The 20537-nt window shown below is 38.0% G+C and overlaps 1 protein-coding gene across 1 annotated transcript in view; it reads right to left on the reverse strand.

Moving 5' to 3' along the window:
* LOC115308017 (cysteine-rich motor neuron 1 protein-like) overlaps positions 1-16775 on the reverse strand; it is an 82580-nt gene extending 65805 nt beyond the window's left edge. Inside the window, exons 1-2 of the mRNA XM_029965118.1 lie at positions 16769-16775; positions 16372-16545 (exon numbers count right to left, since the gene is read on the reverse strand). Of these exons, the coding sequence (XP_029820978.1) occupies positions 16372-16545; positions 16769-16775 (181 nt within the window). The remainder of the gene's footprint in view (positions 1-16371; positions 16546-16768) is intronic.
* Positions 16776-20537: the final 3762 nt, after the last annotated feature.

A 20537-nucleotide genomic window follows, 5' to 3' on the forward strand; every position in this document is an offset into this window, starting at 1 on the left:
TGTAGGTAGCAATTGAACTGAGCTAATGACATGAACAGGATACAAAAGAGAAACTTTACACATAATTCTGAATACCAAGATGCTTCAGACACTTCTGTCAGCATAGTGTGTTTTTAAAAATACATTTCAATTAAAAACAGATGATTAGATGATTTTTTTTGCTATTTGGGGTTGTTATTTCAACTTACCTTTCTATGATAAACAAACCTAGAGTCAAAGTAGCACCTTCCTGAAAACTACTCTATTTTTTGGTTGAACTTCTTTCCTTCACAGTACTTTCTTCAATGTTCCCATACACATTTCATAAAGACTCTTCAGTCAATCACTAGTGATTTTAAAGGAACAGTAAAGACAAACTAGCTTTAGACACATGTATCAATACAGAGCTTTTCAAGCAAGGCCATGCTTCCTGCATCTGACAGCCTAAAATCTCTTAAAAAAAAAAAAAAAAAGGAACAAAATACACAAACCCACCAAACATAAAATCAAAACCAAAACAACCCTCTCCAGGTTAGAATGAGAGTTACATCTACCACCATCAAGAGCACAAGTTTTCAAACATCCCTATCGTATCCCTAAAGTGGTACTGCAGAGCTTGACAGTGGCTGCAACAGCACTTGCATTTCCTGATCAGCTGTTCAGAGCAGATCCACAGAGGATGAAGGAAGGAATGAGCTGAGCTATTCATGAGTTGTGGGTATGCCCAGGAAGATCATCAGAGGAAAGGACTGATTTGATGCAGGGTAGCTGGGGAAGAGATAGTTAGCAGTAGGTATAGTACATGTACTAGAAAGGTGAAGGAATAAGAAGGCTGTGCTGACTGTAGCAGTAGAAGACAATTGCATGTGAAGTTCTATTTGGACTTGCTGGGAAATAAGAGACTTGTACAATTCACCCAAGACAGTACATTCAAAAGGTCATTCTCATTCATGTGATTATTTCAGAAGAGCAAAATAAAGTTATAAACTAATCGATATTTACACAAGAAATGGAATAAGCTGGTATCCCTTCGTATTTCTTTATAGGTGATCAGAAATAGCTGTATTCAACTGCCCTCATGCAGCATAGCATCAACTGTATACAAAATTCAGAGTAGGTATCACATTCTGTTAAGTGATTCTAACACCCTTTGAAAACCCTAATCAAGTTGCTTTGAAATCTGAGTTTTAATACTCCAAATGGAAATATCTAGATGTTTCTACAATCCAGCACCTAAAGAAACAAACCCATACTGCTCTTAGATTCATCATTCAGTATTTATCAGTCATTACTAAGCATCCACTTGGAGGTCTTCACTAAAAGAGATGGCATACTTATGAAGTAGATCACAAGGATGTCGATGCCTCCTGCCTTGGTCACACTGTATGCCCTAATGCAAGATGAGGGCTGAACCCCAGCTAATACAACATGCAAACATACATAATAATTGCAGAATTTGTCATGTCCCCACACCCACAACCTACATAGCCCACTACTAGTAAATAAAGACAGGCAATGACCCTATTCTTGGACTATTCCCAGCCACCACACCCCAGCTGCTCTGTAAATCAAAACAGCAATAAGATGAAGCTAAAATAATCTCCCACACTGAGTGGATGACAAGTACATTGCAATCAAAGACTAGTTCTGAGAAGAGGAACTTTATTAAAGATAATCATTAACTGGTGTTCTTCAGATGAATTTGTTTCTAACTGGTAGCTATTCAACTGCAAGCATCTCACCAACAGAAACAAGTCATTTCAAAACACTAAGCTTCCAACACTTAAAAGTCATACCTTCTACCATAGGTTAAAGCATTCACTATCTCCATGCTCCTACCAATTTATTCCTTACAAAGCATCACTCTTAAACATCACTTTGCTGTCTCCTGATTTCTCATGTATTAACAACAAAACCAAGAAACAGGGAAAGAAGAGTTATATGTTGACACCTAAACAAAGCTAAGCATAAGCAACTACTTTGAGTAACAGGCTTTTCAGAAAGAGTAGTAGTCTGAACAAGAAAGGAGTGTATTGCAGACCCTCGATGTTTCCCACATCAGCCAATACGAGCCCAATTACAAAAGCATGTAAGCATCCCTATTGATGCCTATTCTCATTCCACTATAGCTGAAAAGTATTTTCAATATACTCAGATGAAAAATCAAGACACAGAAAGAAATCTACAGAATAGATGCAGGAGTTCTGCCACCTAGTGGCATCCAGAGCCTCAAATTACTGTATTTACCATATTATTATTACTGGGGTTTTTTTAACTGGAAGCATTTGACAGCACAGAACAGATTAGAGAACACATAGTTTCACTACCACTGAAATTACTAAGCCTGGTTCCTTGTGTCTTCATTTCAGAATTGTATTCTGTAGCACTCAAGATGATGAGAGTTTCAACTGAAGCTTTTCTAGCTGTTCAAGTTGTCATAGTATACTTCTCTTCATCAGTCCTCCAGCTCTCACAGATTCTCTGCTGCCTAATACTGATGTTGATTTCATGTTGTATAGTCTCTCTCATAGTCACCTGCCCATTTTCAGTAGTTGCAGACTTATATCTTTGAAGTCCTTATCCAATTGTCAAAACTGCTCAAATCTGATAAATCTCAGAAGTAATCGTGAGCAGGAAAGAGGAAAGGCAGAGACTGAGAGACAAAAGCAGCAGAATGATAAAAGCCTCATTTCTTCACAACATTGTCTGCACTGCAGTTTGTCAATGAAGAATCTTTGCTGGCCCCAACAGCTTAAGGGATTCCCCTGCCCAGTTCACAGCATGGACACACAGCATGTCATGTCATGGCAACAGGGAGAGGGGACACAGGAACATAAAGGCATGAACTGCTTAAGGCAAGCAGCTAGCAGAAACCCCTCTTTTTGCCAGGCCATAAACTCAAAAGCCCTCTTTTCCACTTGGGATTCAAAGCCAGAAGCACTTTAATGCCTAAACTAGGTCAGTCTTTGTTTACACAAAACACAGATGAGAAAGGAAGTATCAATTCATTCAACTTAGTCAGGATGGGTCAAAACCACTGGACTACAAAGCACAGAGTAGCTCACTGCTCTTTTATTTATTTTTAAGAAAAGAAACCTTATCACAGGCACATTTAGAGAACACACCTCACACAGACATAGCCAGGTAACAAAAACTGTTTTTCATATAAGATAGATATAATTCCTCTGTGGTAGTATTGATAAAGAAATTTAAAGAAATTAAAATCAATCTGGGGATCAAGAGGGTGCAATTTAAATTTAAAGTATAGCCTCTCTTACTAGGCTTACCTTCACAAATGCTTTAGGTTACAGTTCCCATTTGTCAACTTTAGTAATCCTGGTAAGCCATCAGGACTTCTGGTCTGTATCTACTACAGATACCTCAGTAAATAACGGATAGGTTCAGATATTTTAGTTTCAGTCGAGAAAAACGAAGAAAACCCCACCAAAGAAACAACAATCAAACCCCCACCAACAAAAATAAACAAAAAAGCCCACCAAACTACAAAACAATAAGGACAAAATCCCCAACACATAAGCAAGATCACAAGCATGATACAGTTGTGAGTCTTATCCTTTTGATATTTTTCCTTTGCCTTCTCAATTTTTTTCCTCCAACACCATAGCAATCTCTACACTCCCCAGAAAGTTTCTTAGCTGTAGTCTACGACAATTTTCCCCCTAGGAGGGGAGGAAGAATAAGAAGAAAAAAAAAAAAGGAAGTTTTGCCACAGGAGGTTCACAGGTGAGCCAATCTGCAGACCTAGCAATGATTCACAGATTTCTGCTGGAGTTTTATGAGAAAGTAAGAGAAAGATTTCAGCAAGTTTCATTTCTTGCTCCATATTCCACAGAAATGAATTTCAATTGTGTACAGTATCAGGCAAGTGAGAACTACCACAGTGATGAAAAGAGATGCAGATGTGAAACCATGTTTGACCATACAGTGATAGGTTTTGTGGACTGCAGCTGTAAAGACAAACTAGATATCTGCTAGAAAGCAAAGCTCTTTCCCTTGTCAACGAGCTAGTAGCTTTCATAGCAATAGTCCCTAGGATTAAGAAGGAAAACAGAGGTTTGCATTAGCAAAGCAATGTTTCACAAATGCAGGACTCTTGAGTAGAAGTCAGACACAGACAGCTTCTGTCTGCAGCCTCCTGAACCAAACCAATGTTGGCTTACAGAAAGTGTAAGGTTTTCTTACAGTGAACACTCACACTCTGCTCTATGTGTAAGAGAGCTACTCACATTACTGGAACATTACGGTGTCATTCTAAAGTAGTTAGGGATGTGTTATTGTGAAGACACAGCTTTATCTCAGTTTTCAAGTTTCACTTAGTCTCACTTCACATTAGTACTGAAAAGCTCTGCTGAAACTCATCTGCAACCTAAGCAACCTGCAGAATACAGCAGTAAACCACAGCCACTTATACAGGACAATCCTCATAAGGGATTGTTAATTATCAGTTAACTAGAGTCCTTATTTACCCCTCATTTCAATAGACAGCTTGCTCAAACAGAATGGCAAAGGAGACAGTAAGCTGTTTTCAAGCAGTACTGATGTGTACCATCCCTTTATATAATGCTAGCTCCTGTAGACCTGGTTTGGGAATCTCAGTAACATGCTATAGAGTTTTGAAAAAGACTAAGCAAACACACTTAAAAAAAACCCCCAAAATCTTAAAGTTAGAATAACTTTATGCAGTAATAGAGAGTTCTAAATTCACACAATTTAGGTGTTGATAAAGGCAACAATTTTCTCCTGCACCTCAGACTCTTTCATTAGGTGATATATCGTGTTCTGTAAAAGCTCCAGACATAGCAGCGAACCAGTCAGATCACTCATTTCTTTATAATGAACAGGGCCCTGCTACCCAGGTAAGCCCTTGAGTCAGGATCCAAGTTCCATCCACCTTCAGTTACTTGTATGCTCTCCCCAAAATCCACTTTCCTCAAACACTTGGCTCTTCTTGTTCATGACTTGGTAGCTGCCAGCGTCTTGTTCAGGGACAGATCCAGTTCAAGGACACACAGCATTTAACTCTCCAGCTCTAACAGGTGAGTTCCAGGCTCAAGCCATTTGTCCTCTACCTAGTATGCCTACATTGGAGGACATCAAAGCCCCAGCAGAAGGTATCCAGTTATTGCAAGCTGGAAGCTGAAAGCAGAGGTTTGTACCATGATAAGGACTGGATGCCCAGAGCAATGTCACAGACTAAAGTATAGACTCTAACTCTATGGCTGATATGGCAGTACAATGTGCAAGACTTCTGAAAAGCAAGAGCATGAAGATTCCTATTTTAGTTTTCTGTCACATGTGATCTACCCAGGTAAGGAATACCCACACTGTCCACAAACTATAACAGGTCAATAATATAAAATAAGCCCATTTAAACAAAATTTTACAATCTTGTTTTCTATCCGTCATTCTAGCATGTTATATCAGTCACAAGTTTATTGAACAATTTTTGATATTTGAAGTGGTTTTCTTCAGGAGCATCCAGATTAGCTTTTTAAAAATATATTATTTGTACTCAAGTTGTAAAATCTTAATACTAGTGTTCTATCCTGGCTTCTAAAAACGAACAAGAGTTTAGGAACTTGTGTTCAAAACTCTCCCAAAGCAATTAATACATACTACATAAAGACCCAAAGCAGAAGGATGAAACATGTTGCTTTTGGCATTATTTTGTTCCCCATCCACTTCTGTAAGAAGCCTGAAATGACAACTGAGAAGAAAAGACATCAGACCCACATGTGTAAGTCTGGCAAAAGGGCTGGAAGCCCCAGCTCACATAGCTAGAATGTCAGGAATTTCCTCTGCTGCTGTATATGACTGCACCTCCTAACCAGAGGTCAAAAGTAGATTTGAGTTTCCAGTTTGGGGTTTTAGGGTTTTTTTATGCTTGTTTGTTTTAAATCAAGAGAGTGTTTTCTTTGTCCTTCTAAAGTTATGTGCTAGTGTCAAACATTATCAGTGCAGTCATTTATAGAAGTTGCGATTTTGGCACATGTGTCTGACAGGTCATTTCAATTCTAACACCTTAAATTATGTAGATCAGTTTGTCACTATAACAACAATTTTTACATGTCTCTAAAACGTACAAAAGCACCATTTTTCTCTTCCTAACTGAAGGTAAGAGTTATTGAAAGCTTTACCTCTTCTGGATAGAAAACACATCTGATTTTAGAAAAGCTATTTAACATACATCATATTAGTTACTTGATGAATGGGAAGGAAGCTTTCTTGGATTTGAACAGCAAGGACTTAAAAAATACTTTGAACACAGAACACTTGAGGGAATCCAGAACAACAGGGAAGAGAACATACGCAGGAATTCAAGAAGGGGTAGAGCTATTTTTCATCAGCACTAAGGCTAAGAAAGCCTTTGGTTGGGTTTTCTTTTGAGAAAGCCATTCAGCTTCAAGGTCAGGCTTCACATATAGAACACCCACCCTCTCCGCAAGTGTCTGTACAGATTAATCCTTTATCAGTAACTAAAAATGCAAACACATGCCCAGAAAGTACATAATGACAGTGATGGACAGTTGTCCCAGTATTTGGAGAGTAGGTATTTTGTTTTTAAGCATCGAAAAAAAATGCACACATACCACCTATGCTCAAGACCAGCACCTAAGGATAGTAGACAGAGCACCATCTCAGCGCAGTGTCATCAGGAAAGGTGGAACTTAGTGCTGAAGAGCCCACTTACAACCAGGTAGTTTCCATACCCTTAAGTAGACATTTGGATGTTTGCTTCTACTGTCAGTTGTACCCCTGATAACAGCCTGGGGTGGGGCGAGGAAAATCATCTTGGAAGTCTTTGTAAGAGGGATTATTTTTTTTTTTATATAAGTTTTATGCAGGGTTTTCTTCTGGGGATCAAGAGGGTGCAATCAAGCAACACCTGCTCATATTGAATGTAAAAGGGCAGAGTAAAGGGCAAACAGAAGGAATAAGCTCAGAATAAAACTTCCTAGATCATTAGATCAGGCTGTCAGTGACAGATTACAGCTAATTAGAACAGAAGCAAGTCACAACTACAGGAAAACCTGAAATGGTTTTTGCACACCTTCCCCCCTCCCCACTGCTGCTTTTTTAAAGGGGAAGGGTAGACTGTGCATTTGTCACATAGCATCCAGCCAGATTTAATGCTACCAAATTAGCAAGGTCTGTAATTTGGAAAAGAAAGTTTAATAATGAGAAGTAGTTAGCCACACATCTAAAAGGGATTCAGATGTGTTTTTTTAATTGCTATAGTAGAAATCCTCTTCTCCAAAGGTGTACCTCTATTAGATAAACATTTACACTCATTAGTAATAAAAGGACAGTTTTCTAGAGAGGTACCTCCCAGCAAGACTTGATGAGGTACTCACTTGACATAGAAGGAAACTTCGTCAGTTCTAAGAAAGAAAAGTGGACCCAGACAAAATATCCCACTTCCAAGGTTGCTGGAAGTAGATGACAAAAATGGGATAAAGGAAGAGGAACAGAAGCAGGCAAAGTCTTCTGCTTGAAATGATTCACACACTAAACCAGACCAAGCAACCAAACCCCAACCAACAAAGCAAGGGGTGTGAGTGATCAACGTACAATCCCATGATAGATCTAGGATAGTATCCTACTTACAACATCATTTCCCAGAGGTTATTACATTGAAGTCTTTGATACACTTCTGATGACCGTGGAAGCAAACTAGAAACTCCTTCCATGCACATCAGCACCACTGCTTGCAGAAGTCCTGAGTGGAACCTTGGGTTGAAGGCAATGGGGGCAGGAGCTCAGCCTGACCCCAAAAGTTTGACCAGCAATTAAAACTCCCCTGCATTTACTAGCACAGAAAAGCCAACAGCGAAGAGCATGTCGAGTCCCATATTATGTAAGCTAATGTGCAGAACACTAAGTATTATTATAATTATTGAAAAAAACCAAACAAACAACAAAACAACTAAACAAATACGCATTTGCTTAGGGAATAATTGTTTTCTTATCACATTAATATCACAAACTCCATTGCAGATATAAATAATTTTGCTTTCTAACAAAGCAAAAGCTTTACATTTGCAAATTATTTTATAGGGACATGTCTATTACTGTATTAATTAGAAAGTGCTTTTGTATATGGGGAGGAAGAAGTGTTTGATCTTCTAGTAGTGAACACAGATAAATGGGCTCATACACATTTTTGTAATGTTTAAGTAGGACTGAGTTAAATTTTCATGCATCTTGAAAAGGCTACTGTTGGAACACCTGTATGAGTATCCCTGCACTAGTTGCCAGGGCAAACCAAGCTTATTAAGCATCCTATCTGCAGTGTATTCTGAAGTACAGGTAATGGAAGTTTTCCAGAAACACTGCTCTTTTGCTCCTTTCCTCTCCCACCTTCCATCCTCTGAAAGGGATTATTCAACTTCAAAGTTTCTCTAAAACCCAACTGGTTCACAGGATCTTGCTTCCATTCTAGTCTCCATCTATCCATCTTGGAGACAACCATTGCTGGTAATGCTTCATTCTATTGCAAAGAAAAATTAGTCTGATGATGTGGAAGCTGCATAGTGTTTGTTCTATTTAGTAAACAGCACCATCACAACAACTTCAAGGTCTAAATTTGGAGACAGAGCTAAAATAGCTTGTCACCATGCTATACAGCCATTCAGAATCACAATATAATGGTATATCATTAATTTAAAGAGACAACTGTGAAGTTATGAAGGTGATCAAACAAACAAAAAAAATTTACTTTATTTTACAATAAACTGCTTCTCAATATTTATAGAGACATAACCATCATACTAAAATTGTCATATTGACAAGTATGTCATTGATACCACTATCACTGGATACATTCATTCAACACTCAGTTATTTCTGTCAGCATCAATGCCGCATATATCCAAACAAGACTTGCCCTGTTTAAACAAGACCTGTGACCCAACCACAGGAATATAGCTTCCTGCAACTATGCAACATTAACCTAATGTTTACACACCATTCAATTCGAGATCTTTGCTCGGGTCTCTTCTGTCACGTGGAGATAACTTTTGATCCTTAAAATCAACACTGCATCTGGAAGCGTTCTGCTGAAAGTCACCTGCTCCATTTTCACTCTCTTTCTCAACTTGAACAGAAGGTCAAGCATTCATTAAAACCTTTAACTTGCCACTACAGTTGAAGCGGACATACTTCAGCACAGCCTACTTGCCAACATGGAAAAAAAGCATTTGGGAAGCACTGAATTTATCAAGAGCAAGCTCTTACTAGCTGTAAGATACCTGCCCTGTTCTTTTCCTGCTCTCATAGAGGCTCCAGGTACAATCAGTTATCTTGTATTCAGTTTCAGATGAATGCAGATAAGCATTTGAAACAGAAAAAGGTATGAAGAATGTCCCTTTGTCTCTAGGAACAACCCTGCTTTGACTGTCCACATCTGACTGCTGGCTTTGTAGGAGGCATTTGTCACACAGTCCTATCCCTACAGTTAAGGTTACACTTCTGTCCACAGCAATCTCCAAAAACTGCAAGTTTGAAGGAAACTGAAGTGTCACAACTTGAAGATCCAGTACCCTCTCCATAAGCATTACATACACAAGGATATTGATGCAGAAGAAGAAAAAGCAGGTGTGGCATCTGTACAGCAGCTCACATGAGCAAGTGCAGCACAGCAAGGCAACAAGCTCAGTTACTATATAGTAAAAACACCACACATTTACATAAAATGGCAAGGGAAAATATAGAAGATACAGCATTAGTTACAATTGTAAGTAATTTTTGTAATCCTAACACTTAGGGTTTTTTTAACCAGTTGCTCAGTTTTGTGTTCTTTATTCAACCTTCCCTCCTGCAATGCAGCTTTTCCCCCATTAATACAAACTGCATTATTTATAATCTAATTAAACCTAAAATTAGGTATCCAGTCACATCAATATAGAAATATGAAAGTCAGTTTTCCCTTTTGATATCTTTCTGGAACTTCTACAAGATTTTCCTCTGGTTAGCTTGAAATTTGATGCCACAGAGGTTGTCTGTATGACAACTCATCTTAAAAAACAGGACATGGTAAAAGAGCCAATACATTAGAAAAAGATCATACTTCCTTGATCAGGGAACAGTTCTCAGAGGAACCAACATCAGAAAAGCGACAAGTCCTGCAAATTTAACACTGTGCTGTCATGCTGTGAGAGCAACTGCACTGCCAGTTGTGCCACTGTCACAAAACTCTCTCAACAATTAATGATCAAGTTATCTTCCTTTTTTTTTCTTTTGGAAAATTTCTTTGTATATTTAAGTTCTTATTAGCATTCCTAATCCATATTACTTCCATATCAAATATTTTTTCCTTCTGTCTCTATGCAGTCAGAAAAAAAGCCCAAAAGCTTTTTTGTACTGCTGTATTCCTCTGTGTTTCATGTGAAATTTTGCCTTCAAATGCACTGATTGGCTCTCAGAAGCATGTTCAAGGGTAAAATCTAGATCTTTGCCACAACTGCATTCTTTATTGCAAACACATACCAACCTTCAAAGTTCAGTTATTTTAGCAAAAACATACGTTAATTGTTGTGCAAGGAGAATAGAAAGCATATCAGATTAAGCACATTTGAAGGTATTTCACTCGTCTCCTTGCTTGATAAATCAGCACAGAGCAGGATCTACTTTGTTCTAGTTCATTCGATACAGTCATTAAGACCACACAAGTGAAGTTTAACACAAAATCAGACTTAACAACAACCAAACAAGCATTCGGAATAAAATTACCTTCTCATATTTGTTATTCCAGGACTGGTCTAACAGGTATTGCAACATTTGTCAGCATAAAGTTATTCAGTTACATGTAAAAATAATGGAATGCAAGGAGTGTGTTGCAATAAACCAGCTTAATAGACACCAGCAACTTAAAAGTCTTTTTCCTTTCATATACGAAGGACAGTAGTGAATAGCTCAGAAAGGTGCAAGCTAGTTAACCAAGAAGCAACCCTTAAAATAACAGTTTGAATAACTCTGCATCAGCAGCAGGTTTTACATGTGGACAGAGATGCAAGTGGAGGGTGTTGGTTTACCTAGTACATTAATCGCATCTTTCATCGAAAAAGGTACAAATTTCATCCTTCACATTTACTTTGAATAAAGACTGGGTTTAATTTTGACATGGAAAATGCTTATGGTTTTGGTAGAGCACAACTGATAAAGCCAATTTGTTTCTCTTAGAGCTCAAGAGAACCTGTAAGACAAAACCACCATTATCGCTATAACTGGAAGCACTTACGCTCTCTCTGGAAATCATGTTTGTCTGTGTCACATCAGTACCTGGTAGTATCAAAGCAAGCACTTATCTTTGAAAGAATCTGCAGACTGAAGTTTTTAGTAAACTCAGTTGACGAGAACCCAACCTTAAGGAAAACCCCCCTAGTGAAAGACAGGATGCCTCTGACCCACAACTTTCCCCTCACTTCCCAGAGGGAAGAGGAGATAGCTGTTCTAGCAGAAAACTTTTCTAAGAAGTGAGTTATCATTGCAAAGACCTGATGATGCCTTTGAAGAATCAGCCCATGAAAGCACAGAAGAGGAGGAGCGGACTGAAGAAGCTCCTGTTCTCTGAAGCTCTGCTGGGCCATCTGAACTGGTGCCAGAGTCAGGTATAGAGGGAGAGACAGTAGAAGATTCCAAAACTGGAATGCAGTCTGTCAAACTAGATTCTGAGCTACTTGGACTGACACTACATTACAAGTTTTCAATGCTACTACCTATCAATGCCCTACAAATTTATCTTGAAAAAAAAATTACTTCCTCTTTTACTTCCCCCACCCTCAATCCTCAGTATCTCACATAATGTCTGAAGAACTGACTCTTCTGTGCCATCTGCAGCTAATTCTTCGCAGATTATGACTGCAAGAAAGCATAGATGCAGCTTATTAGACTCCTGGTTGTTACCGTGCTCAGCAGACAGCAGCATCTCCTCATTTTCTACCCTGTGGCCATATTTTTCACAGTCTACTCCAGCAGTCCAAGCTGTCATCATTAGCAACCTCCTAAATAGAAACAAGCTTTCCAAGCTCAAGAACACAGGATTTCCTGAACCATATCAGAGCAGGCACTCATCAAGACAATAACCAAAAGCATTTTAAACAACAATAACAAAAAAACCCACCCCAACACAGGAATCTATTATTATTATTATTATTATTATTACTACTTAGGTATGCAATAGCTTTTCCAGACAGTTTCTTTCTAGCCCCAAATATGTGCATTCCCTCACAGTAGGACAGTTCATGTTCTCTATACAAATCTTCTCTACGAAAAGTCACTGATGGTCCATGTAGAGAAACAGGCACTTCAAGCCTGGTAATTGAGTTGGGGAGACCTCTAAGGTATAAATATGCTTTATGATACTCTACTGAAGTAACAACTCTTTGAACATTTGCAGCATATCTACACGAAAATTAGACAGAAGTTAGCTACCAAATTCTATGACAAAACCAATCCTTTCAAATTTATCTAATCCTACTGTTTTGCAGGAAACCAAGGAACGGGGGTGACAACTGCCTTTCAGTACCTGTCTTACTGAGACTGCACTTGAGCCTCGCCATACTTTCTTGCAAATAAACATCAGCACCCCTACAGAGGTTACATACATTTGAGCAGAGGTTAAAAAAACCTCATTACAGCCTTCCTCAGAATAGGGTAGAGCAAGACTCAAGGAGACAAAATAAAGAACATGGCTTTAGGCCCTGTCAGTAACATCTAAACAATGTGACATTAGAGCCTATGCAGCCTGATTTCAGGAAGGGAGGACAGAAAAAGTTGTTTAAGTGAACTGGGGTGCAAACAGAATGCAATAGGTAGGCAAAGAAAGCAAGAAAAGGAGACAGAGAAAGGTACAGGTAGAACGAAATATGAGAAACCCAGGAAGGCAGGCAGACACAAGCTAACAGGGCAAGAAAGATCCTACATGAAGCTAACGAGAAAACTTTGGGTTAGCAGAGTAAGCAAGATAGAACTGACACCAAGCCCAGGAGGGAAGACCACATACAGCCTGAAAAGCTTAAGACAAACCAGATAAAGAAGGAAGATGACTGCAATTGCTCTTTGAAAGGGAAGGTGTGAGCACAAAAAGACACAACGAAATGAAATACATGCCAAACTCCAACCCCTTAGTGTGTTCTCATCCGGAAATGGGACTCCAGATTTCAGCTTACTGTTTGTTATTTGTCAGATTGTACTCACAGAACAGATTCCTTATCTGCAGGCTTTCAGTGAGCAGTGCAGGTTGATAGAGGTAATGCTTTGCATTAGGTCCAGCATCTCTTGTGACTGGACATATGTATATTTAGTATGGTTGGACAGACTAACTGCACCTTTCCTTCTTTCAAGGAAATGACAAAAAATTCCAACAAAAGAAAGGGTGCTGTAGTAATATTCTAGGTTCCAGTTTATCACATATTCTGTAACATTACAAATCTACTTCAGCTTTGCTTTTAACAACAATATTGCCATAAAAAAAAATAAATTCCCTTCATAGGTAGGACCTTCCTCCTTCATGATTATCTTCATAAGTAGAAGGAAAGCTACCTAGCTACTTTACCCACTTTTCCCCTCAGCAGGATGGCGTTAAGTACTTCCCCTTCCCTCAGTTGTGTTATGGAAGTTCATCAACACGTGAAAGATATATAAACATATAATGAATATCAAAAATCTTGCAGAGAGATATGTAACTAAATAACAAAATATTTTCGATTGTGTTATATCCTCAAAGTAGAAAACTCATGGAACTAGCTGCTTAGATGGCACTTTTCCTCTTACAGTTTTCTTCAAAAACTGATTATGTTGTATCCATCATTCAGGTGCTCAACTTATGTCTTTTTAATCACACTCTGTATTTAATTATCCATGCAAAGTGTGGTGAGGAGAGGGAAGTTAGATTATCCTCCCTTGGTCCCACTTTCCATGGCAACAGATTCTATTAGAGTATTTGAAGATTTAAATTATTAGTTTCAAATCTTCCTGCTATTATCTTTAACAGACAAGCCAAAAGAGTGAAGTATACATCAGTACTTTGAATTTCAGGAAAATCTTAATTTGACATATTTAACAGATCTTATGAATCATCCCTTTTTACATGACACTACAGTTTAAGATTTAGCTTGCCTTTCAAGAAACTGAAAGATTTCTTTATTTTAACATGCTCAGAGAGTCCTCTGGTTTGCATACTACCTAAGCCATGTTTCAGGTGGAGTTTCCAAATGGATGAATTCCACTTTCAGACTATTAAACTTTGAAAGCCTGAAATATTCAAACAGCAAATACTGGCTCAGACACACAAAAGTGTCTATTCCATTTTACCTAAGAGACTTGGCTTGCTTAGCAAACAGGGACGTGGCAAGCACTAGTGGAAAAAAGTTATTCTTCTTTTCCATTAGCTTAGGTACAGGATGAAGCATTACTTTGGTTTTAATTATCAAAACAAGAACTAATGCATTTAAAGAAACAACGTCTATTAGCAGTCAGCATTCAATTACCAATCCTAGTTGGAGAAAGAGGGAGTAAGCACTTACAGTGTAAGACTCAGTAGGCAGATTTGACAGACTACATCTGTCAAATGCAGAAATCAAAGTTACATTATGACTTCTGCCCATCTATAGGAAATACAACAGAAGAAATACAACAACAACATCCCTCAGTGGCACTGTTTGGTAATCTAAAGATGAAAATGCAAATCCACACTCTTATGAGTAAAAGCTGGACTGTTATAACACTGAAGTTGTAACTGCCAGACTTCTGGTATTTAAGGATACCATTGTTGTTTCAACACTTGCATCCTTCCAAATTGTGAAAGATTAAAAAGTCAACAGGTCAATACTCCTACTGGTGCCCTATAGTCTGAGGCTTTGGAAGAACACCCTTCCCACTCCCCAGGGAAATAAAACCAAGAAAACAAATTTTAAAAAAGTTAAAAAATTACACCTCTGAAAAAATAACTGAACCACTGCTCTTATACCAAACAGTTCACAGGTAGAATATTGTTACCTCATGGCTAAGTATGAAATGCTGTTCTTTTTAGAATGGAAATTTAGCTGAAACAAGAGATTGCAAGTGGCACAAAGAATCAACCTGCTTTAGCTATGCCATTCCACAAATTACGTCCATTTCTTCCGAGGCTGCAAAGTACAGAAAGGCAACCCACAGCAGATTTTCATAGCGAGTTAAACACATGATGAATTGTCATTCCAATGGAGTCCTGCTGAACTACTACAGACTTAGTCACACATTCACAAGTTAAAAAAGAACTGGTGAGTAAGATTACTTAGGAACCCATGCTACTGCCCACGACTACAGCAACAAAAGACGAAAGGTTCGGCCTCTGCTCTTCCTAGAGCTAAAAAAGAAACCACAAAAAGCCCAGACAAAGCACTTGTATGCCTTTAGTGAGTAACATCTTGACCAATGATCATGTTTCAGCAGTTTCTCACAATATCTCCTTGTTTAAAGTCTGTAGCTCAAAACCAATTTTCTTATCACAAAAGAAATACAACAGATGACATCATATTACACTTCCTTAACTCAAAGAGAGTAACCTTAAATATAGCCAGTAACCGTATAAATACATTCACTTCTGCAATATGACTTTAAGCATTAAAGTTTAAAGTAGACTAATAACGCATGTCCATTACAGCATCACAGAAAGGGTCCAAGATCACTTTTGATAACTGCTCAAAACAATCCTAGAAATACACCACAAAAATTTAATTCCAGCCAGATATATTTGAGCCAACTCATTTCCAATTCAGTCATAAGCAACAAAAAGAAAAAACAAAACAAACATGGATGTATGCGGAAGCATAAACATAAAACATATCAGGCCTAATGCAAATCTAATCAAAGGAACATATAAACTGTAAAATATGAGCATTAAGGTAATGTTATTTTATGTAAACTTAAAGAAAACAGCAATTTATGCATTCATATAATAAAAGATACAAGTATAATCAATAACTACTACTTTTTCTAGGCCTTTACTACTAAAATTCACTGCATTTATTCATGGTTCAGTCATATCAATACATCTAAAGTGAGTATTTCACACTGTTTTACAGCTAACAATATGCAAAGGCAGCTACCACGAACTACAAACAGAACCATTTAGTCTTAAAATCTGCAAACATCATAGCACACAAATCACCAAGTATTAGTTTCTTCCATTCTTAAACTTAAGCATTTGGAATGCCAAGCTTACCGAAGTACTATCTTCCTCTACAACATACACCCCTTTTCTGAAAAGTACAAGACCATGTGTATCTGAAACTAAACAAGTCATCCTAAAACATACTAAACTACATTCTAGTTTTTCATCAACTGCACAGAAAAAATTACTAATTCTGAATTACTGAAGACGAGTGCTTACCTTCAATCCTTTTTAAGGCGGACAGACAAGTATCCCGGCTTGGAAATTCAAATGGATTATTGCAGGTCCGAATGGTGTCACATTCACATTTCCCATTGATTATGTTACAACCTGTTATAAGGTTTTCATTGCATGGTTCAAATCCAAGAAGCTGATCGTCATCCCAGTTTTCATCTAAAATAAACAAACAAACTTGCTCACTATTAGATTTCAGCTGTAGTACATAAATTCAGCTGCTTTGGAGTTGGATGTGATTCACATCAAGTTCAACATAACATTAGACAGAGGACAACAGATTAAAAAAATCATGGATTAATATGAGCAGTGGGATTTGCCAAATACCATGTTTCACAGCTATTCTATTGCCCATTTTGCTACAGGAACTGGCATTGTTTACCTTCCATCTGTACGAAAAACTATGTCATCTCAGAGAAATGCATAGCTGTAGTACAAATGAGTGCTATTCTAACAGAAATAACTTTTGCAGGCAGTTGAAGTTATATTTATAATGGAAGTGAGAACATTGGACAGAATATGCAGCTGTTATAGAAGTCAAAATTGAGTCAGAAAGAGAGTATTTTAAAAGAGGATTAAAAAATGCATCACATAGAATCCACTCCACGGAGATAACTTTTTATTACAAAAATGCTGCAAGATGCCAGACCTCTGATTCCATTATATGACCAAAATTGAGTTTTCCAGCAGTCCTGGATTATCATACATATTCTAGGAGAACTGATCAAGCACACTGCATTCCTTGCTATCAAGGGGCTGGGGATAGTTGGGCCAGAATGAGTCCCTCTGCTCAAACAACTGTGCCTTTTGAATCCGTCCCATCAAATATATGTAACTGGTTTTCCCACTACAAAAATGCCCATTTTCCTTTTAGGAGGCTCCAGAAAGAGACATAAATCCAATCAATCCAGATTTTCAGTAAGATTACCAGTTCTACAAAATCTCAGTTTTCTTCGGTCCAGTTCACATAACAGCAACATCCCACCAACACAGAAGTTCAAGCAAGACAGAATCATAAAACAGCCTGGATTGTAAGTGACCTTAAAGATCACCTAGCTCCACTGCCCCTGCCATGGGCAGGGACACCTTCCACTATACCTAGGCTCAAAGTCCCTTCCAACAGACCTTGAACACTTCCAGGGATGGGGCATCCACAACTTTTCTGGACCATCTGTTCTAGTGCCTTGCCTCCCTCACAATAAATAATTTCTTCTTAATATCTAATCTAAGCCTACTCTCATTTTAAAGCCATTCCCTCTTGTCCTATCAGATGCTTTTAATGCAAGATTGAAAAAACTAAACTAGGCATTAGGTATTCTTTGCTACAAAGCACCAGATAATTTTCCAAGTTTGTCTGTCTATAAAACAAGTACTACAAAACAGTCACACAAAATCCACTGACTTCTAGTAATGGTAAAAAGAACAAATACATATTTTCAATCTTTACATCCTTATATTCAACAGCAGCACTCGCATTGTGTGTTCTAAATAGTTTACCCCAATTTTATATACTAGCAACAAGCAAGATTCCAATACAGATCCTGCCAAGATACATTTCGAAAAAGTTAAACCATCTTCCAGTTATAAAGGGTAGATTTTTTTTGCTGTTGTTGGGGTTATCAAAAGCTGTCCTCTGGTATGAGAGGCCACAGCCGAATACAAACTGTTTATCATTCAGTAGTCTCATGCTCAAACATAGTCTGAAAATCTATAGGAAATAACAGTATATACACACACATATGCTGAGGTTGGCATGTAAGTACAGTTCACTCAGAAACATGAAGAATATCTGCTAACTTGCAGTTTTTCCTGTTTTGGGGAAAATAAAAAAACACCACCTGGAAAGAGCTGTTTACCAGTTCAGTACTGTACATGATCTATAGGAAGCATCAAAGAAGATTCTCACAGGTATATTTCTCCCTGTACAACCAACTGCGTGCTTTCTATCATGAGCTGGTAAAGTATCCTGCTCAAATAAAGAACTGACAAACAACAAAGTCAATTATAGACATGAAGATGGGAATCTTCATGGGAACTTCATGGCTCTTCTACTCCATAAAAATAGCAAAGGAAGAGTAGTCATTAATCCCAGGAAGTAATTTCTTTTTTTTAGCTAATGTTAACCTATCATCCCATACAGCAACTGTATCAATGAAAGTCAAAGGAAGTGCAGAAGTTCCTGAAGAGAAACTATTAAAATTCTTTCAAAAGAAGATGCCCCTTTAGTAATGCTTAGGACACTTTCATCATGAGGAGGCCATGAATACAGAGGAAAAAAAAAAAAAAGTCCTGAGAATTTGGAGAACAATAATACATCCTGTTTTTGAGAAGCCGGAATACAGCCTGGACAACTTGTATTTTAGAAATCACAGCAGTAATCCATGTAACAACAAGAACAAAAGCTACACCTACAGTCCAAGACTCACTGTTTCAAAGTCTGTAACCTCAGGCATCACAGCTTCATCCAGATCAGTCTAACAAAATGCTTTGGGTTGCTCCCTGTTTCTGAAACAGACTATACTTCTAACATCTTCTGAATCTTGAAACAAGGTATTTTTCATTACTTGGTGTGAATACAAAAGTTACATTCAGACAAGAAGAATGCAAATCCAGTTTTAGCCTGCACATCTTCTACCAGCCTGCTTTTCACACAAGTTCATTTAGAAACAAGATTTCCATCAAGGAAGGAACAAACACATAACAGGAGCTTATTTTAGTTTAGTAAATCAATGCAAAGTCTAGAATGATTTTTGATGCAGACTTAAGACTTTTTTTCCTAGTTGATTTTCTCCTTCTATGAACAGAATTTCAAGGTCCTATTAAATGAATAATTGTTTACCACTTAGAGAAATCTTCAGACATCACATCAATATAGGCAGAACAAAATTCCTTGGAATGGGAAGTACAACCAGATAAAAGCATTCACATGAGGGATGTACCTCAATTGTCTCACTTCAATTCAAAGCTTTGGTTACTTGATGCAAAGGCATCTAGTGCTGTCCTTGATGCAGATAAATGGTAGTCCAGTAGAGCAAGCTTGCTCCTTTAGAGGTCAGCAATACTTGAACTGACAATGGAATCATGTTTTGAACAAAATATATAACCTAGCCTCTATCATTCCCCAAAGTCACCACGTCCTGTGGACTATTCCAGAAAACAAACTTTTACACACCAGTAATTTGGGACCTGGGACAGTTCATGAACTATTCCAAGCTATAGCACAAACATTTTCCTGCATGCTCTGTTTCACCTTCTCTACAGCTTCCTTTTCAGGATACTGGTCTTTCGTGCCTACATCTCAGAAATCTGAATTATATGAAGGAATAAACTGAGATATGATAAATTGTCAAAGCTTTACTTCTCTGCAGGCAGGGCTGACAAAACCCAAATGTAAGAATCTGAGTCTGTTAAGCCTTGGTATGCACATCTTATCTCCTAGCTGACTTCTAGTACACCCAAAAATACAAAAATCAAGTAGGTGTTTAACATTCTTGAGTGTTTAGAAGCAATCCAGCTGAAAAGAAGCCCAAGTATACTGCTAGTTTTCATCCAAACTGATCTTTGTTTAGCTGTGATTTTCACCACTTCACTGTGCCAGCATGATCAGGTAGGGACAAAAAAGGGAAGGGCCATATTTTTAGCAGCCCTGAGTTGTCAGTGGACTCTTGTTATACAGTCAGTCACCTTTTGCACACACGCCTTAAAGCAGTTCAGATGCTCCTAGCAGGCTGGTAACTACAGTTTCAAAGTAATTTCTCTTTCAAATAATTTCTATCTACATGCAGATCCCCACTCTTTCCAACTTAATCAGGCATGTTGCCTTTTCAGATAATAACACAGTTCTGCATTTACTCAGATCAAAGTTAAGTTCTGGACATAATACCTTTTTAACTTCTAAGTGTGCTTTCATACCATAAGGAAGCCATGGGAGGAGAGATTTCTCATTGATTCCAAACTTTTGTCATTTTCTTCTATCATTCATATAATCACTTGCTTTCTGCAAAGCAAACATTTTAGCTTGCTAAAAATTCACATACTGCTCTGGGTTGCTGAACTCCCAAGTCCTGTCATAGCACGCATCTAAAAGTAGGGAAGAGGATTAAGGTATTAACAAGTTGAACAAGAGGTCCTTAAACAAGTCCAGTCTAGGA

The sequence above is a fragment of the Manacus vitellinus genome, unplaced genomic scaffold (genome assembly GCF_001715985.3).
Source record: "Manacus vitellinus isolate BGI_N305 unplaced genomic scaffold, ASM171598v3 scaffold_8_pilon, whole genome shotgun sequence".
NCBI classification, from domain to species: Eukaryota; Metazoa; Chordata; class Aves; order Passeriformes; family Pipridae; genus Manacus; species Manacus vitellinus.